The following is a 19374-nucleotide window of genomic DNA, read 5'->3' on the forward strand; positions in this document are numbered from 1 at the left end:
ATTATATTCCGTCATATAATTTGTGTCAAAACAAGAAACGTCCTTATCCCCCTCCTTCACAAAAAAAAGGGGCAACTAGAGCATAAAGTAAGCAAGGTCAGAGAGACGCTGAGGCCTGAGGATCAAGTCTTCAAGACGAGGCAGCCGTCCTCTGCATTTCATCTTTGTCGATCCGTTTGTTAGAAACAAAGAACAGAATCCTTATATGTCTTAGTGCCATGGCACTGTGGAGCGGGCTGGGGCAGGCGGCGACGGTGGCGCAACTGGTTGGTGCGGACGTCGGCGGGCTCATCTCCATGATCATGCAGGCGGCGATGACGGCTCAGCAGAACAAGAAGGAGTGCGAGCAGCTCGCCCGCCGCGTCTTCACCATCGCCGAGCTGCTGCAGCACCTGCAGGATCCCGATTTGCTGCGGCGGCCTGAGATCCGGCGGCCGCTGACCGGGCTCGACGACACGCTTCGGGAGGCACACGAGCTTGTGTTGTCGTGCCAGGACAAGAGCGCCGTGTACCAGTTGGTGATGGCAAGGAGGCAGGCTGACCGGTTCAGAGATGTGCAGAGCAGGATCGACTCCTATCTCCTCCTCGTCCCCGTTATCAGCCTCCTGGATATCACTCGTCGTCTCGATCGTATCTACAACATACTGCTTCCAACCAACACGCCCGGACCATCTATGCCTGCTTTCTCCGTGCCCCCAAATCCATCCCCTCCCGCTCAGGTACACATTGAAGTGGGAAGACTCAACTCTCAAGCATTCAATTGTATACTTGTAGTACTATCTATACTATTCTACTGCAACTCTTTTGATTTGGTATTCAGTTCCTCTTTCTTTCCGTTGTGTTCATCGCTATACTAGGTTGCCACACAGTTTGTTTGGAGAGGAACCCATGGAGTCAAAGAATTCACTTTTAAGGAGCTCACAACGGCGACGAACAACTTTTCTCTTGACAGAAAGATTGGTCAAGGCGCCTTCGCTACGGTGTACATGGGTAGGCTTCCCGACGGACGCGAGGTGGCCATCGAACGCACGCTCGAAACATCCGGCATAGGGAAAATAGACATCATGAGAGAGCTCAGTATCCTCCGCTCCATTAGCCACCAGCACATCGTCCGCGTCTTTGGCAGCTGTGTGAAGGAGAAGCGCCAGCTCCTGCCACCGTTTCGGAAAAAGGAGGAAGAGATCCTACTCGTCCTCGAGTATATTGAGAACGACACCCTTGACAAACACCTGCACGGCCCACGGTCGTCGTCGCCGGTGATGACGTCCTGGAAGACGCGCATCGAGATACTGCTAGGTGTGTCGAGGGCCATCGAGTACATGCAGTCCTACGGTGAGCGGCCGGTGATCCACCGTGACGTCAAGCCGTCCAACATCCTGCTCGATGCGAGCTGGGCGCCGCACTTGACGGACTTCCTTTGGGCGCTCACATGGGAAGGCCCAGGCCATCAGGAGAATATTATTGGCACCTATGGATACTTGGCCCCGGAGTGCGTTATAGCAGGCACTCTAAACCCGACAGTCGATGTCTACAGTTTGGGTGTTGTGATGCTGGAGGTATTGACGGGGAAGAAACCATATTTCTCTAAAGAAGAATGGGAAAAGGAGAAGACAGAAGAACGTGTGGAAGAGGAGAAGAGAGAAGAATGTGAGCAAGAGGGGAAGAACACAGAAGAGGGCAAGGAGAGTGAACGAGAAGAAGATGGGAAGACAAAAGAAGAATGGCATGAATGGCGAAAGCGGGAAATGTTTAGTCGTCGCCACAACTTGGTGTCCTTCGCGCTGCCACTGATCGAGGCGGGGGAGGTGTGGAAGGTGCTGGACAAGCGGCCGGCAGCGGAGCCAACGCCGAGGCAGCTGGAGGCAGCGGAACTGGTGGCGCAGATGGCAGTACGCTGCCTGCTGCTGCAGTGGGAGGAGCGGCCGCCCATTTCGGAAGTCGTGGCCAACCTCGAGAACGCGCTCGAGCTCGCCCATTGCGACGGTTAGCATAGCCTGGGCTCCCGAGACATCCTATGTGAATTGGGCAATGTATTTCTCATGTAAAAATTAATGCTGTTTGCTTCTGTTTCTCTTTTGTGAGCATACACAATTAAACATCGGAACTGCTAATGGTCTGTTGACAGAAAATAGGGTGCTAAATCTGTCACTTTTTTACCATTCATCTTTGTTTAAAATTCATGCTGCATTTGGATTCAATGGATTGAGCAAAGTCAGGCACGGTTGTGGACTTTGAGATGGATTGGGTTTTTGCTAGACTTTGTTGTTGTGTTCTGTGGGTCCCACATTTACGGTTCAATTTCGAAACACACGCCTGCTTTTTTGCTTTTTTTCCTCACATTTGAGCAGTGTTTTCTATTGCTACTTTGTTTATGATCCCACGCTTACTAATTACATCGTACTTACACTAAAATTACATATAATTACATATGTAATTTTGTGACTTACATCATAAATATACTAAAATTACATATGTAATTTTATTACTTACATCATAAATACACTAAAATTACATATGTAATTTTTGGAACTTACAATGTAAATACATGCCGACTTTTTTTTTTTGAATATTATGACATCATATCATAGTTACTCCCTAAATTTAAATAGATGAGATTAAATTTAGCTGTTAGATGTTTATCCTATGGCTCGAAAAATCTGCACAATAGGAGGCTAGAAAATATGTCACAGGCAGTCCCATTAAACATACCAATTTGGTGTGATCAACGAACACAATTAAACATAACAATTTCAGTTATTTATAAATTGTATTTCTATATTTTTAGAAATCCCGTCAAACGCTGCCACTATACATCCTCTATGACCCATCTGCCGCCTACTTTTTATTGTCATTGGGACTCTAAAAATCGAATATAACTATCGTTGGAATTTAATTTTTACTTATAGAAGTCCCACCAACCATCGACGGGTCTGCCATTGTACTCCTGTACGACCCGCCCGCTGCCTCTCATTTTTGTTGTCATTGAGATTTTAAAAATTAAATATGATTATCATTGGGGTTTATTTTTTTTATTTTCTAGATGTTCCGTCAACCGCCTTGACCGATTGCTTCACGACCTGCACGTCGTCCTTTCTTTTAATCGTCATTAGGATTTTATTTAGTGTTTTGTTAATAGTTTTTAGATGTTACATCAACCGCCACCACTCTATTTCTTTATATTCATGTTATTTAATTAATATCGTCATGTGTTTTAGATTACTCTGATGATTAAAAAAAGTCATAATTCCAATAATTGAACTTCCCATGGTAATGTACTAATATGTGCTAACCTCACTGTTTATTTAATGTAGGTTTAGAGAGTAATATATGACATGCTAAGCTGCTATGATCTCATTGATGTCCTAATTGGGTTTAGTCAATAAGATGGATGCGTCCAACACCTCGCACGCATGTGTTATTGTCGTTTGTTTTTCATGTGTGCACGCATCATATTGTCATGGGTATGGCGCATGAGACAGACACGGATGCTAGTTTTACACGTGATTACCAAATTATACCACAAACAAATACAACTCAGTTACCGATTTACGACTTAATCTATCTATCTATCAACTCCATCCGTTTCAGAATGTAAGTCATTCTAGCATTTCCCATATTTATATTGATGTTAGTGAATCTAGACATATATATCTATCTAGATTCATTAACATTAATATGAATGTGGAAAGTGCTAGAATGACTTACACTGTGAAACGGAGGAAGTATTATCTATCTATCTATCTATCTATTATATTATTAAAACAGCTTTGAAAAGAAGCACCACTTTCACTGTGGAGGCTAGAAATTCCAACATTAATCGGAGAAAAAGAAAAAAAAAAGAAAAGGAGAGTACAAGTAGAAATACAATCTAAAAATAGCTGAAATTCAGAATTAAAAATAAGCTATATTGAAAGAAGTTTCCATATAAGAACCCAATACGAGATTAATCAAATTTCGAAATAGAATAAAATCCAAAATTAGAAAAGGAAAGGAGAGTCCGAGTAGAAATACAATTTTAAAATAGCTGAAATTCGGAATTAAAAATATGCAATATTGAAAGAAGAGTCCATATAAGAACCCAATATGAGATTAATCAAAATTGGGAATAAAAATAAAAATAAAATATGAAATTAGCAAAAATAAAAAAGAAGAGTCCAAGTATGAATACAATTTAAAACTAACTGAAATTCAGAATTAAAAATAAGAAATATTGAAAGAAGAGCCCATATCAGAACCAATACGAGATTAATTAATATTAATTTGGAATAAAAATAAAAATAAAGTCTGAAATTAGCAAAAAGAAAAGAAGAGTTCAAGTAGGAATACAATTTAAAATTAACTGAAATTCGGAATTAAAAATAAGCAATATTAAAAGAAGAATCTATATAAGAACTCAATACGAGATTAACTAATATTTAGAATAAATAATAAAATAATATTCAAAATAAGAAAAACTAAAAGAGAGTTCAAGTAGGAAAACAATTTTGAAACAACTGAAATTCAAAAAAAAAGAACACTATACGGTATTAATTAAAATTTGAATTTTTTTCTAAAATTAGAAAAAGAAAAAAATTCAATTAGGAATACAATTTATAAATAACTAAAATTAGTGATAAAAAATAAAGACTGTTGAAAGAAAAGGCTATCTAAAACACATGACGAGATAAATTAAGTAACATGCATATAAAGGAGTAGAGTAACAGCGGCGTATAAAAACTGTTAATAAAACACAAAATAGAATCCTAATGACGATTAAAAGGAGGGACAGCAGGTAGGCCGTGAAGCAAACAGGTAAGGCGGTTGTCGGGACTTCTAGAATGTAAAAAAATAAACCCTATTGATAATCATATTCAATTTTTAAAATCTCAATGACAGTAAAAAGGAGAAGCAGCGGACGGGGTGTATAGGAGTATAGTTGTATAGCCGCCGACGGTTGGTGGAACTTCTAGAAAATAAAAAATGAATTATGAATTCCAACGATAGTTATATTTGATTTTTAGAATCCCAATGACAATAAAGTGTAGGCAGCGAATGGACTTTAGAGGAGTACAGTGGCATCATTTGACGGGACTTCTAAATATTATAAAAAATAAAACCCAACAAGACAATAAACTCTAAAACCTACAAGGTTCATTTTTTAAAGGTTCGGAACTTCTAAAAAGTAAAAAAAAAACCAATGATAATCATGTTCGATTTTAAAATCTCAATGACAAATGGACCGTAGAGTAGTATAGTGGCATCGTTTGACGGGACTTCTAAATATTATAAAAATTGAAACCCAACAATACAATAAATTCTAAAATCTACAAGGTCCATTTTTTAAAGGTTCGGAACTTCTAAAAAGTAAAAAAAAAACCCAATGATAATCATGTTCGATTTTAAAATCTCAATGACAATAAATAAGGGAGGCAGCGGGCGAGCCATAAAGGAGTACAATGGCAAAGCCACCAACGGTTTGGCGGGACTTCTAGAAAGTAAAAAGTTGAACTCGAACGATAATTATGTTCGATTTTTAAAATCCCAATGACAATTAAAGAGAAAAAATAGTGAACGGGCCGTAGAGGAGTATAATGATAGTGTTTGACGGAACTTCTATAAATTATAAAAATGAAACCCAACGAGACAATAAACTCTAAAAACTATAAACTATAAGATCCAATCTTTAAAGGTTTCAAAAAGAATAAATAGAAATAGTGGTAGATCGAGTAAGCAAATAAAGAACAATATGATAGAAGTAAGGGGTAACAGCTGGTGTGACTTTTTAAAACTATATAATTAGAAATACGGGGATAATAAGGTTTGGTTTTCAAAATCTTAAGATAACCAGATAGCTATTTAATAAATTTTAAGCAAAATCATACTGAAAAGGGATTGCCTACACATTTGTCGGGTGATTTTTAACAAGAAATCACCCAGATTTTTTTTACACTTAGATTTATATCCAACGGACTATAAAATAAAATAACTAATACAAATTTGCTTATTCAATATTTTTATCAAAATTATAGTGCACTTACATATCATATCAACTAAATTTACATGTGTAATTTTAGTTATATAGAACTGTAATTTTATATTTTAAATACTTACATGTCATATCAACTGAATTTACAAATGTAATTTTAGTTATATAGGACTGTAATTTTATATTTTAAAGAAAATAACAAATACATATTTACTTACACTTTATTTTTATAAAAATTACAGTGCACTTACATGTCATATCAACTGAATTTACAAATGTAATTTTAGTTCTATAGGACTGTAATTTTATATTTTAAAAAAAATAACAAATACATATTTACTTACACTTTAGTTTTATCAAAATTACAGTGCACTTACGTATCATATCAACTGAATTTACAAATATAATTTTAGTTAGTGTAATTACATACAAGTTGCAGTGTAATTACACTATGAGTGTATTGTAATTACATCTGTGAAATTTCTAGAAAAAAATTTATCGGCAAATATATATATAAAAAATTGAATAGAATAGGTTTCTAGCGATGGTAGATTTGTTAGGCATGGCCGCATGGTGGTGTAATCTAGTGTGGGATCCTAGCTTTGGCTTGGTTCAGATTTATGCACAAGATTCAAGTGCAGAGAAGGTCGTCCCGTCCGGCGATCGTCTCCACTCATCATGCCCAAAGGGACGAGCACAGTGCGAACAAGATCATCCCGACCGGCTGACCACGCATGCAGCCTCCACCATCGTGCGGTCAGCAAATCCGTGAAATCACTGGGAAAAAAATCACACGACAGATTTCTAGCGAAATCGTACTGAAAAATATATGATTTTGTTTAGGTGCTAGCCGCGCAATTGCGTGGGCCACCCAGCTAGTTAGCTTAATCAGCAGGAAAATTAGATCTCTATTCTATTCTCGTAGAGTTGTATTACCTATAAAACCTTTTCTATTTATAAATTAATTTGGGGACTATCTATACAACGTTCGACTGAAAATTAGCCTAAAAATCTGTCAAATGTAACTGTAACATAATTACAATGTAATTTTCATAATTACACTATATTTATACTATAATTACATATGTAATTTTCATAATTACACTATATTTGCACTATAATTATATATGTAATTTGCATGTAACTCGCATGTAATTATAGTATAAGTAAGATGTAAGTTCAAACTAGATCATAAAAATATTGTAGCCCAATGGGGCAGTCACGCCTTCATCCCATGAGGTCACAGGATCGATCCCTAAATATGATTTTGTTTTTCTTCCTAAAAGCACATATCTTGATGCGTATTAGACTGTTAGCATGAATCTAAGACACATCCAACGGTTTAGAAAGTGAAAGATTTAGCCATCAAAAATCTGTCAATAAATATTTAGCAATCCGATTAATTTGGTCTTTTTTTTTCCTTTCCCCTCTTATTAACGTGAACAAACTTTTGCGTTTATATCACTTCAAAAATTAATTATCTATTCTGATTTGGATTCAAGGTCAGTGTCAGGATGTCATGTGATTGGTTCATCAATTGCTACGGTTTCACACTCCTATCCGTTTCATCTCTTTAACTTTTTAAATTTTAATTAAATCTTAACCGTTAATATTCAGGTATATCACAATCCTATGCAGGTTGGTATTTTCTTCCTTTTGTTTAATTAACGTGATAATTTCTTTACATCAAATATATCACAATTTAAGGGCACAGATATTTTATTATACATGCATGTATAATTAGCTAGATTTAGTGTACAACTCTTATCTTCTGTTTCTTATAGATAAAATTGTAGTAGCATTAAAATTTAGTCCTATCATAATCTATTGGTATAGATTTTAATCTACCATTGAGCGCTTAATAGTTAAGCTAATTTTTGCTTGGCCATATGCATGCAAATACATGCATGTCCGATTCCTAGTCAAATTAGTCAAAGTTGCCTTTTTTATTTTAAGGATATTGGCTGGTCCCAATCTCTCTAAGATGTTTTTTTTGGGCTCACGTATTTTCCTGGTTGATCTAGACCATCCTTTTTTTTCTAGACAAATACGATCCAACGACACATATATTTTTCCTTTTTTTCCGATTAACGTGGGAATTTCTAGCCTCCACAGCGAACGTGGTGCCTCCTTTCAAAGCTGTTTTTAATAATATAATATAATATATAATGGATAAATAGATAGATAGATATATAGATAGATAGATTATATACAAAGGCAAAGCTTTTGTGCCCTTATCTATCTCTACTATTATAAAAATTGAATATGTTTTTACCGATATTTTGGTATATCATCCGTGTATGAGTCGGTTCTTAAGTTCGTTTGCTTTTGGAAAAACATATCCGTATTTGAGTCGGTTTCTAAAATCATTCACTTTTGATAATACAGAAGGAATCATATAAGAAATCTATTTAAAATAACTCGCATGCTAACTTGAGACGATTGGACTCCTAACTGCAGCTTATGATTTTCTAAAAATATATATATCCAAGAGCGAACTCCCAAAATAAATTTCATTTTAATTAAACCATATAACAATAATAATATTAAAATAGATTTCACCCGTTGCAACGCACGGACATTTTTTTTCTATTTTTTTAAAAAGGCAAAGCTTTTGTCGGCCTTATAAAGAAAAAAAAAATCATTTCACAATCCACACCAACCCATTTCCAGAAAATTCCTCTCACTGCGTCATGGCTTGGCGTCTCTCCTTCCTGGACCGACCCTTTTATTTGTCCATCCATAATAATTCCGCGAAAATCTGGTAGCAAGAACACAATCCTCCTGAGTTGAGAGACTACTGCCATAGTGCCATGCATGGCGCTGTGGGGAGGGCTGGGGCAAGCGGCGACGGTGGCGCAGCTGGTCGGGGCGGACATCGGAGGCCTCATCACCATGATCATGCAGGCGGCGATGACGGCTCAGCAGAACAAGGAGGAGTGCGAGCAGCTCCCCGCCGCGTCTTCACCATCGCCGAGCTGCTGCAGCACCTGCAGGATCCCGATGTGCTGCGACGGCCTGAGATCCGGCGGCCGCTGACCGGGCTCGACGACACGCTCCGGGAGGCGCGCGAGCTTGTGCTGGCGTGCCAGGACAAGAGCGCCGTGTACAGGTTGTGTACAGGTTGGCGATGGCCGGGAGGCAGGCTGAAAAGTTCAGGGATGTTCAGAGCAGGATCGACTCCTACCTCCTGCTCTTCCCCGTGATCAGCCACATGGACATCACTCGTCGTCTCGATCGAATCTACAACATCCTGGTTCCGAACGACATGGCCGGGCCAGCTATGTCTCCTGTCTCCATGCCCCAATTCCCCGTCCCAGCCTCCTAGGTACATTCGAATGCATGCATAATATAACCTCAAACTTTCAATTGCAATTTGTACTTGGCTCCAAAGGGAAGCTTAGAATTGAACTCTAATTTTGCCTTTCTTCCGTTATCTGCACATCTCTGTACTAGGATGCTGCTAAGATGTATTGGAAGGAACCACATGGAGTCCAAGAGTTTAGTTTTAACGAGCTCGCAAAGGCGACCAACAACTTTGCCCCTGAAAGAAAGATCGGTGAAGGTGGCTTCGGCTCGGTGTACATGGGAAGGCTTCCTGATGGGCGGGTGGTCGCCATCAAGCACCGTTGTCGGAACTCAGATCAGGGTATGGAGGTGTTCATGGTAGAGATCACAATATCCTCTCCCCCATCCGCTACAAGCACATTGTTCCACTATATGGCTATTGTGATGTGTTGGTCGAGGAGAAGCAGCGGCGCCTCCTGCCACCGTTCCGGAAGGAAAAGGAGGAGAAAGAGCATCTGCTTGTCTATGAGTACATGGAGAACGGCTCGCTGGATCACCACCTGCACGGCCCAACGTCGTCATCGTCGTCGTCGCCAGTGATGGCGTCCTGGAAGATACGCATGGAGATACTGCTATAGGTGTGTCGCGGGCCATCGAGTACCTGCAGTCCTGCGGTGAGCAGCCGATTATCCACCGCGACATCAAGACATCCAACATCCTTCTCGATGGCAACTGGGTGCCGCGCTTGACGGACTTTGGGTATGCGTTCACCTGGGAAGGCCCAGGCACTGATATTAATGTTCTTTGTGGTACCATGGGATACATGGCCCCGGAGTACCTTATGACATGGGCTCTGAACCCGACAATCGACATCTACAGTTTCGGTGTTGTGATGCTGGAGGTATTGACGGGGAAGAAACCATATCTCTTTAAAGAAGAATGGAAGGAGGAGAAGAGAGAAAAATGTGAGCAAGATGGAAAGAACACAGAAGAGGACAAGGAGGAGAGTGAACGAGAAGAAGAGGAGAAGACAACAGAAGAACAACATGAGTGGCAAAAGCGGGACGGGTGGTCTAGTGGTCACAGCTTGGCGTCTTTAACGCCACTGATTGAGGCGGGGGAGGTGTGGAAGGTGCTGGACAGGCGGCCGGCAGCGGAGCCAACGGCGAGGCAGCTGGAGGCGGCGGAACTGGTGGCGCAGACGGCAGCTCGCTGCCTGCGGCTGCGGTGGGAGGAGCGTCCAGCCATTTCGGAAGTCGTGGCCAATCTAGAGAAGGCGCTCGAGCTCGTCCGTTGCGACGGGTAGGCGGTAGCATAGCGTGGGCTCCCGAGACATCTTATGTGAATAATTGGGCAATGTATATTCTCATCATGTAATAATTAACGCTGTTGCTTCTCTTCTCTTTTTTTTTTGTGCGCATACACAATTAAACATACCAATGTGGTGTGATCAACGAACAGAATCTTATCTTTTTTTGCTGATTTCTAATGTCCACTTGTGCAGCTGTGCTGAACCAACAACCCCCCCGGATCACTTGCTCTTAGCTTGTGCTGTGAATTCAACTGTTAAGCTAGGTGCCTCCCAATATCTTCCTGTTCACCTGTTTGAGTGTAAGAAATAGTTGAAGACGCACGAATTTTAACTGGTTTTGCTCCCATTAGCACCAAAAAAATCAACAAAATATAAGGCCTTGTTTAGTTGGGGAAAATTTTTGGATTTGGTTGTCAAATCAGATATACGAACACACATTTGAAGTATTAAACATAGTCTAATAACAAAACAAATTACATATTCTGTCAGAAAACTGCGAGACGGATTTATTAAGCCTAATTAATCCGTTATTAGCAAATGTTTACTGTAGCACTTCATTGTCAAATCATGACGCAATTAGGCTTAAAATATTCGTCTCGCAATTTACACGCAATCTGCGTAATTATTTTTTTCCTATATTTAATGCTTTATGCATGTGTCCAAACATTCGATATGGCAGCGTGGAAATTTTTGTTTTGAGAACTGAATGTTCCGAACGTTAGCAGCCCTGCTACTGCTCTTTCTTCGTATTGTCCCCACACCTTCTCCCTGCTCTTAAAACTAAGAATCTCATGCATGTCTGTGCAGCAGAATCCTCTGTCCGTCTGGCCTGTTGCAGCAATATCCTGCAGGACTAAAATTTAGTCTTCGGATCAAAACACCACCTAAAGCTGGGTTCATAGGGCTCACCGGCTCAGAATGTATTCAATGGATGATTGCAACCGACGTATTTTCCCGGAAATGTTTATCAAAAACCTGATAATAGTTGGGGTTTCAAATAAAAAAAAACCTGATAATAGTTACAGTCTGCAGTAACGGACACTGGGCTTCCTTTGCGCGGCATTTCATCGAACACTTGGAGCTCAAGACCAATCATACCAGTATACCGTAGCCTCTCCGGCGAGTCAAACCTTCCGCTCCTTCTCTCTTTCAAGAGAGCTCGAGGCGACCGCAAAGCCATGGCCGGGCGTGTTGTGGCGTGAGACTGTTTGCACTATCTGCCCGATTGCTCCCCTGCAGCCCTGCCGACGCCGCCTCCGCGGCCTCGTCATCGTCGAGGGATTTTGCTGCTCTAGTGGAGACGAATCGCTAGGCCGAAACGGGGTCGCGGTTGACGTGCCTCCGTATGGGCCAGAATTGCGGTAGTATGGGCCGGCCCTATAAGTAAGTGGACCGGGGGGGGGGGGGGGGTCGGAGAAGAGAACTACTAGTACTCCAGTTCCAGTATTAGCAAGCAGCAGGTTACTCGATCGATCACGTTGCAGCGTTGCTTGGTTTGCATGCTAGCGGATCTCACAAATGCCATGATGCCAACTGGGATCGGAATTCAAAACTCCGACCTCCTTTGGCATCTCCACAAACCGTATATTCATCAAGCATTCGCGGCCAGATTATTTAACACTGAACCGATAATGCTATCAAGCATTCTATAAAACAGAGTCAGTGATCACTTGGGTGTTGGTATGTTCATGTGCATGCCGCAGGGGACAGCTAGGATGCGGCGGCGTTGATCCGGCGAGGCGAACATGAGTCGGTGGATGGGGGCAAACATGGGATCTCAGTCGTTCGAGATGGACGGCGGCGAGCAACTTCAGTCATGTTGTTCATGTCAATGGGGTTCGGAGATGAAAACTCCGAACCTCTCTAGCATCTGTACTGCCCATTTGATAAAGCTAGTGTAGTCGTAGCACAGTAAACTTAGCCTTAAGCCAACTGCCAGAAGTTTGTTTATCCACAGAAGGCCTTAAGCCTCTTCTCTCTCTATTTGGTTGATGCGATTAGCACTCCCATGCAGAAACGCCCTTCAGCTGGAGCTCATCAGTCGGTTGATGCAATTAGCGCTCCCGTATAGAAATGGCCTTAAGCCGGTTGATCCTGGAAAGCATGAACATGTTGCTGGTAGCAATGTGGCATCTCTGCCTTATTTTGGTGGTTCGTATGGTTAGGTAAGCGACGCACATGTCTGAAATGATGACACAGTTGAGAATTTTAAACTCGAATGTGTGTGGCTTAAACAATCCAGCTAGAGATGTTGTCTAAGAGACAACTGAATTTCCTAGAGTACAGATCTTATGTCGATAGGAAACAAAATTAAGTAAATGTGAAAAGAGATAGGATTTTTTTAAATTTTTAATTCTATTAATAGACCTTTCCAAAAACTGAACCTTTTGGCCACGCTAGCAGCGTTGTTTTGCCACCCTAGCCATGGTGGCGTGGCAAAAGCTGGACAACACTGCCACACCATCTGCGCGTGGTGTCACAAAGTGATTTGGCCACGCTAGGCGGGCTGGTGTGGCCAAAAGGTTTAGATTTGAAAATACTTTTCGGAAAGGTCTATTATAAAATAAGGTCTAAAAAATAAAAAAATTTCGAGAGGTAGGGGTAATAGATGGTAGATTTTAGTATCTTGCCTGCAGATGGAATTTTGTGTTTTTTTTTAGGCTATGATAATAACGCGTCCTGTAGATAAACATATTTTTTTGGAACATGCCAAGGTGTTTTTTTAGGTAGTAGAGCGAGTCAAAGAGACAAAATCCATAGAAAATCAAATTTTTGAAGATTATAATTCGCCCAGATTTCAACAAACTGGAATTAAAACCGTTAGTCCATATTTAAGAATACTAGAGCGCTCGGACAAAACTATCATGTCGAACACATACGTGTTCATGTATTAGTTCATAACACGTGCCATGTGTTTTAACAGAGCCAGCGACATCTAGCAAATTAAGAACTACTTACTACTAGATAACAATGTGAACTACTAAATAAAAACAATTAAGTTCGTCTCCGGTGCCGAAACAGAGAATATCAATTATAGGCAATGTAAAATTATCCCTAACCAAAAATTTCCTGAACTACTCTTTATACCGCGCGCTGCAGCCCTACAGTCTCATACAAATCATCCAAATGGACGTATCAAATAAATATTACACTTTATTTATTTCTAATAAGATAGCTTACTATAAAATCTCGTATAAACCTGACTAACGCAATCGACCACATCGACAACAACTATTCATCTTAGCCCACAAGAGTAAAATGTATTTTGCAAACCTTTCTAACCCAAACAACCGCACCACACCCTAAAGGAAACTGCTCACCGCAGAAAAGATGTATACCATTTGCAACATAATAACACTGAAAATTTTAGCACATATAGAGACAATATACCGAGAAAAATAAGTACTATAATATATTAACATAAAGAAGAAATAATAAATATGCTACCTTTTTATTATGTATTAGTAAATAATATATACGGGCTATAAACTAGCCGGTGTGCTAACAAACATGTTTATTTTCTAATTATATTTTCAGAGGAAACAAATAGTTCTGGAGAGAGTTCAAACCATTACACTCATTAATAATAGTCATGTCCTATGTTCTACAAATCATAAGATGAAGTTATTATACACAATAATGTGGAAACCATCTTAAATGCGAATACAATTATCTCATCATTATTCATGTCCTTGTGAATTTGTGAAAAATATAAAAATAATTTGTCTAAGCGACTCGTAGGATATGAGTTATAAGGATGGAAAAAACTAGAGGATGTATAGTCTTGTACTAGTGGCACGAAAGCTGGGACGAACAATTGTAGAACGTGAGTAATTATTATGAATATTATATACAAATCATTTGCTTATACGATAGGAGCTAATGCAATTTCATATCAAAAATGGTGGATGCAATCTCTAATAATAAAGACCGGAAAAACCGAAGACTACAAATCAATCAGATAAAGTTTGTTAAATTTCATAAAATAAGGCTTTATCTGTGACAGTAACACGATATGTATTTTCATCCCTTAAGAATATCCCCGTTTTCACATTGTCATTCAAATAATCACTAAACAATGTGAATTTTTTTAACAAGATAGATTAATATATGATATATCACTCTACAAATACGCAATTTCAATTCAATATATACAAATTGTAACAGAAATAACTATGAATATTCTCTGCAAATAGAGGAGGCTTTCTCTTGCTATGCTATGATTATTTAGCTCTCATGCTCATGCTCACACATTCTCATAGCATGGCAAGAGAAAGCCTCCTTTATTTATAGGCCTACCTAGCCATTGGATCTTTGACAAGGATTAAGACACTTATCCTAATCTAGAGTTTTCACTTCTTGCTAAAAATACACATGTGCATCCACTATTATTAAAAATATATATTTACTAAAAGTGTTTCTGATAATTTTATTTTACTATTGTAGACCATTTGTGAAGAAACATCTAGTCCGTAAACATTTTGGAATATTCAAGAAGATTTGGGTTGTCTGCTTTTACTCCCTATAATTAAATCTAACTAGTGTGAAAATTTAGACCCTCTTTGGAGAAAGAAAGAAGTTCTCAAATTCTACCATGATTTAATTTATGGGAAAAAATCAATTCATAATGAATTGAAAAACAAACCATCTAATAGGTTAATGCATATGTTAACTTGGTAAGAACTGGTTGGTGGATCTAAGATGAAAACAATCACGGAAATTTGCCAATTGATTAATATGGTCAATTTTCGACTGAAATTTCTAAAGATATGCTACCAGTCCCGACCATTTTTATCCCTAGATCTATCTATATTTTCATGAAAAACACAACATGCAATAGCTGCCAATTGGGGTCTGTCTATACTTGCATGTTGGAAAAGCAAGACATGTAAAGTCAATAACTTAAATCTAGGTAGTCAAGATCCACCAAAAAGAACATAACCAGATGAGCTACCTTGAAAGATTTTTTTTCTCAGTTGATGTGATCGATCGAAGCAACTCCGTACTCCTTACCAAGTTAGGTGTGAATTGTCATACCACTGCAGGCCGATCGCTCCTGTGACGCCGTGTGGCAACAAGTACTTCCTTCTCATGGTAGAAGACAAGAGACGCTACATGTGGCTCACGCTGCTCCTATCCAAGGCTGCGATCAATCGATTCAAGGCGTCTGCGAAGGTTGAATCCGGCGACGCCTCAAGGCGCTGCACACCGATTGGGGCAGTGAGTTCACCTACATCGCCTTCACCAATTACTGCGCAAATGAAGGGAGTCTAGTGACAGCTCATGACCCCCTACTCCCCACCACAGAATGGGGTTGTAGAACGCCGAAAGCAAACCATGGTGGCGATGGTGCGTAACATGTTGAAGGCGAAAGGGTTGTCGGATGCGTTCTGGGGGAGGCATGACGTCGTATGAGGCATGGCACGCTTCCTCCAGGTTGTGCACTATCTGCGCGTGTTCGCTGCATCACCCACATCAAGGTCGTCATAGCTCGTCGATGATCTTCATCAGGTACGAGCCCGGCTCCAAGTTTTATTGTGCGTATGATTGTTGACGGTCGTTAGCGATCAGTTCCGACCGTCAATATCACCAAAATAGAGAACTAGTTATGCTTGCAATGCATATCCATGTTAGAATAATAATATTGCACTAGTGTTTGGTTCACTAACCTTTTGCAGAGAATAACCATAAAGTGGAGGAGAATTGACATCAACTCAGACGATAAATCAATCGGACGATGTTGAGAATCAGACTTGTGCATGAATGGGCCAAGAACTCAGAATTGACACGATGAATTGGGCGAAAATTCACAAGTCTACGAAGAAAAGCAGCAGAGGAGGCCGCCAGCCAAAACTTGGGCTGGTTGGGCCGACCCCTGGTTCGACCGAATCCCCCAGCGCCGTTGGATGCAGGGTTGCGACTGGACGCTGTGGATTAGCTCCCAATGACGGTTGGAGGGTATTTTCGACCATTCCAACCGTCATTGGGAGGCTATATAAACCCCTCCCTCTCTTCACTTCAACACACACCTCAAGCAAAGCTCTCTCCTATTCTCTCAAGTTTAGTTTAGTGTTCCCAAGCTAGTGGAATGGGAATAGAGTAGAAATCAGAGGGTTTGGCTCTAGTAGCTCTTCTCTTCTCTTGTGTAAGCTTTGCACTTTATTTAGAATACTCTCCTTTATACATTTATGGTATTGAAATACTTTCCGAGTATATGAATGCCAACTTTACATTATGTTTATGTTATACTGATTATACTGCTAGCTTATCTGGGAGATGCATCGGTACAGGTATAATGTTTGCTTATACAATTACTCTATGTCATGATGATATTATAGTAGTATCTGGTAGTTTAGGCGTGGCGTCTAGGTTACGGGATATCATTATTTGAGGTTATATGCTGCGGATGAGAGGTGGGCCGCTGATGGTGACAGCTCAGTACGGGTATTCCTCTGCGCGTGTATATAGTCCTAAGTTAATTTCCTCCCTTTCCTAGGGAGGGTACTCATCCGTATTTAGCCCCGGTTATATGGTCATGACGGGTTGTCGTAAGGAACTCGGCTGTCAGGGGTGACTTCTCAAAGTACCAGGAGGGCATTGGATAGAGGGTATTAGTTAGTATGTCAGATAACTAGGATGTATGTATACTAGAAGTATAGGAATTGATTCTCTTTCTCTTTTCTTTCCACTTAGCTTAGATATTTTAGTATGAGAATAAGTAGCTCCCTGCTTGTGTGTCACTCTACTGTTGGATTATCTTAACCCCTGCTTAGACTATGATTATTACAAGCAACATATAAATTATTAGTCCGGTTATCTCTACTATGATCTTCCCACGGGATTAAATAAATACGATACCCTTGGAATACTCTCGGGTGAAATGCTACAATGGTATATCCGTGCGCTTGCGGATGAACTCTGTAACCATAATATATTAGGAGTATTTCTGCGCCATTGCTGGGAATTATATTTCTAGCAATGTCATTAAGAAATACCAACAATAATCTGGTGTCACAACGAATATGCATGACGTGATGTCGTGTTCAACGAGGCAGCCTAGTGGGACTGGGACCAGAATGACTTGCAAGGTATGCCATTGTCTGAAAATGGTTTCCCAATGCAATACTTGTCAATGCCTATTGCCAGATTGTCCCTGCCACTGTGTCGAACACCTTCGGTGCAAGTTGGTGCGGAGCCGGAGGCAGTAGAACCCGATGGGCCGGCACGGACGCGAGATTCGCCTCGCCGCCTCCTAACTTGGAAGAGAACCTTGGTGTTGATCATGACGATGACACGCCCCTCCGTTTCCACACCGTCGATAGCCTACTCGGTGAGGCAGCGGCTCCGGGGTTCGCGATCCGTGAGCTCGAGATCACCGAGGAGCTTCTCCTCAGTACACCGACGAACCCACAAGCTTCAAGGAAGCGAAGCTAGATCAATCCTGGCAGAAGGCCATGTTGGAGGAAATGCGATCTATCAATGACAACCACACATTGGAGCTTCCCTCTTTCCCTGTCGGCCACCGTGCCATTGGCCTGAAATGGGTGTTCGAGGTGATGAGGAATGAACACGGAGTGGTGGTGCACTACAACGCGAGGCTAGTTGCGAAGGGTTACTTATAGCCGCCGGGAATCAACTTTGAGGAGGTCTTCGCTCCGATGGCACGGATGGAGTCGGTGCACCTCTTACTAGCAATGGGGGAAAACGCCGGCTAGGAGATGCACCACATGGACGTCGAGATCGGAGTCGCTCAGGTGGCATCGGGGTTCCAGGGGCGAATTCTTATCCCTGGAGATTAGTTGAGGTAGTTAGGATTGCATGTGCACGTTTGCTTTGGATTCTTTTCCTTCTATATTTGAGTCCGAGCTAGGCGCGCCACCAGAGCGCGTCGTGCGCCACGATCGGGGGTGTTTGGGATGGCACTCACCTCAACCGGCCGTGGCGCATAAGCAGGATCGTGGCCCTTAATCCACGGGGTGTAATCTAGCATAATAAAAGGAGAAGTAAACCGAAAAGTAGCAAGTTGTTACACGCTCCACCAAATTCTCTCTTGCATTCTCTGTGTTCGTGCGCTCCAGGTGTTCGTCCGAGGTTCTCGTGCCCAGTTTCGCGTGTGTTAGTTCTTGTGCTGATCAAGTGGACGCTAACAACTAATGCTCTGGCGTGGCGAGCAGGGTTCACTTTATCGGTTTAGCTCATTTGATCGGAGGTCACCGAAATCCTGAATTTTTGGTCTGAAATTTTTAAAATTTTGAACACAATTTAGTTGAATTTGAACAAATATTACCAAAATTCATGAAAAATTTGAAAAATTTCGGCCGAAGTAATATCGTATCGGAGTGGACCGAAATTTCGGACCCTGTGGCGAGCAACAGGTGATATATTTATCATAATATATTTTTTTGCGGGGAAAGAGAATGCTTTATTGATTACTCATCAGTGTGATTACAATCATTTGCCAGAGCCCCAAAGACACAAGAGGGAGCCTGCATACGCCAAACAGCTGAATGGTTCGTACACATGGCAAAATTAGCTAGATCATGGGCTACTCTATTGCATTCTCTTCTAATCTTCTGAACACGGAAATCAGGCAGAGCTTGGAGTAATAACTTAATACTCCCTCCGTATTTTAATATATGACGCCGTTGACTTTTCGACCAACGTTTGACCATTCGTTTTATTCAAGATTTTTATGCAAATATGAAAATATTTATGTCATGCTTAAAGAACATTTGATGATGAACCAAATCACAATAAAATAAATGATAATTACATAAATTTTTTGAATAAAACGAATGGTCAAACGTTG

General features: G+C 40.7%; 1 protein-coding gene and 1 pseudogene across 1 annotated transcript; both read left to right on the plus strand.

Annotated features, from left to right (window-relative positions):
* The first annotated feature begins 117 nt into the window (after positions 1 to 117).
* Positions 118 to 2159, plus strand: LOC9267782 (putative serine/threonine-protein kinase-like protein CCR3). Its single transcript, XM_015760586.3, has 2 exons — positions 118 to 719; positions 858 to 2159. The coding sequence occupies exons 1-2, from the start codon at positions 219 to 221 to the stop codon at positions 1986 to 1988; spliced, it is 1632 nt and encodes a 543-aa protein (XP_015616072.1). The 5' UTR covers positions 118 to 218; the 3' UTR covers positions 1989 to 2159.
* Positions 2160 to 8724: 6565 nt separating this feature from the next.
* On the plus strand, positions 8725 to 10748 carry LOC9270350 (putative serine/threonine-protein kinase-like protein CCR3; annotated as a pseudogene).
* Positions 10749 to 19374: the final 8626 nt, after the last annotated feature.

This window comes from Oryza sativa, chromosome 11 (genome assembly GCF_034140825.1).
Source record: "Oryza sativa Japonica Group chromosome 11, ASM3414082v1".
NCBI lineage: Eukaryota > Viridiplantae > Streptophyta > Magnoliopsida > Poales > Poaceae > Oryza > Oryza sativa.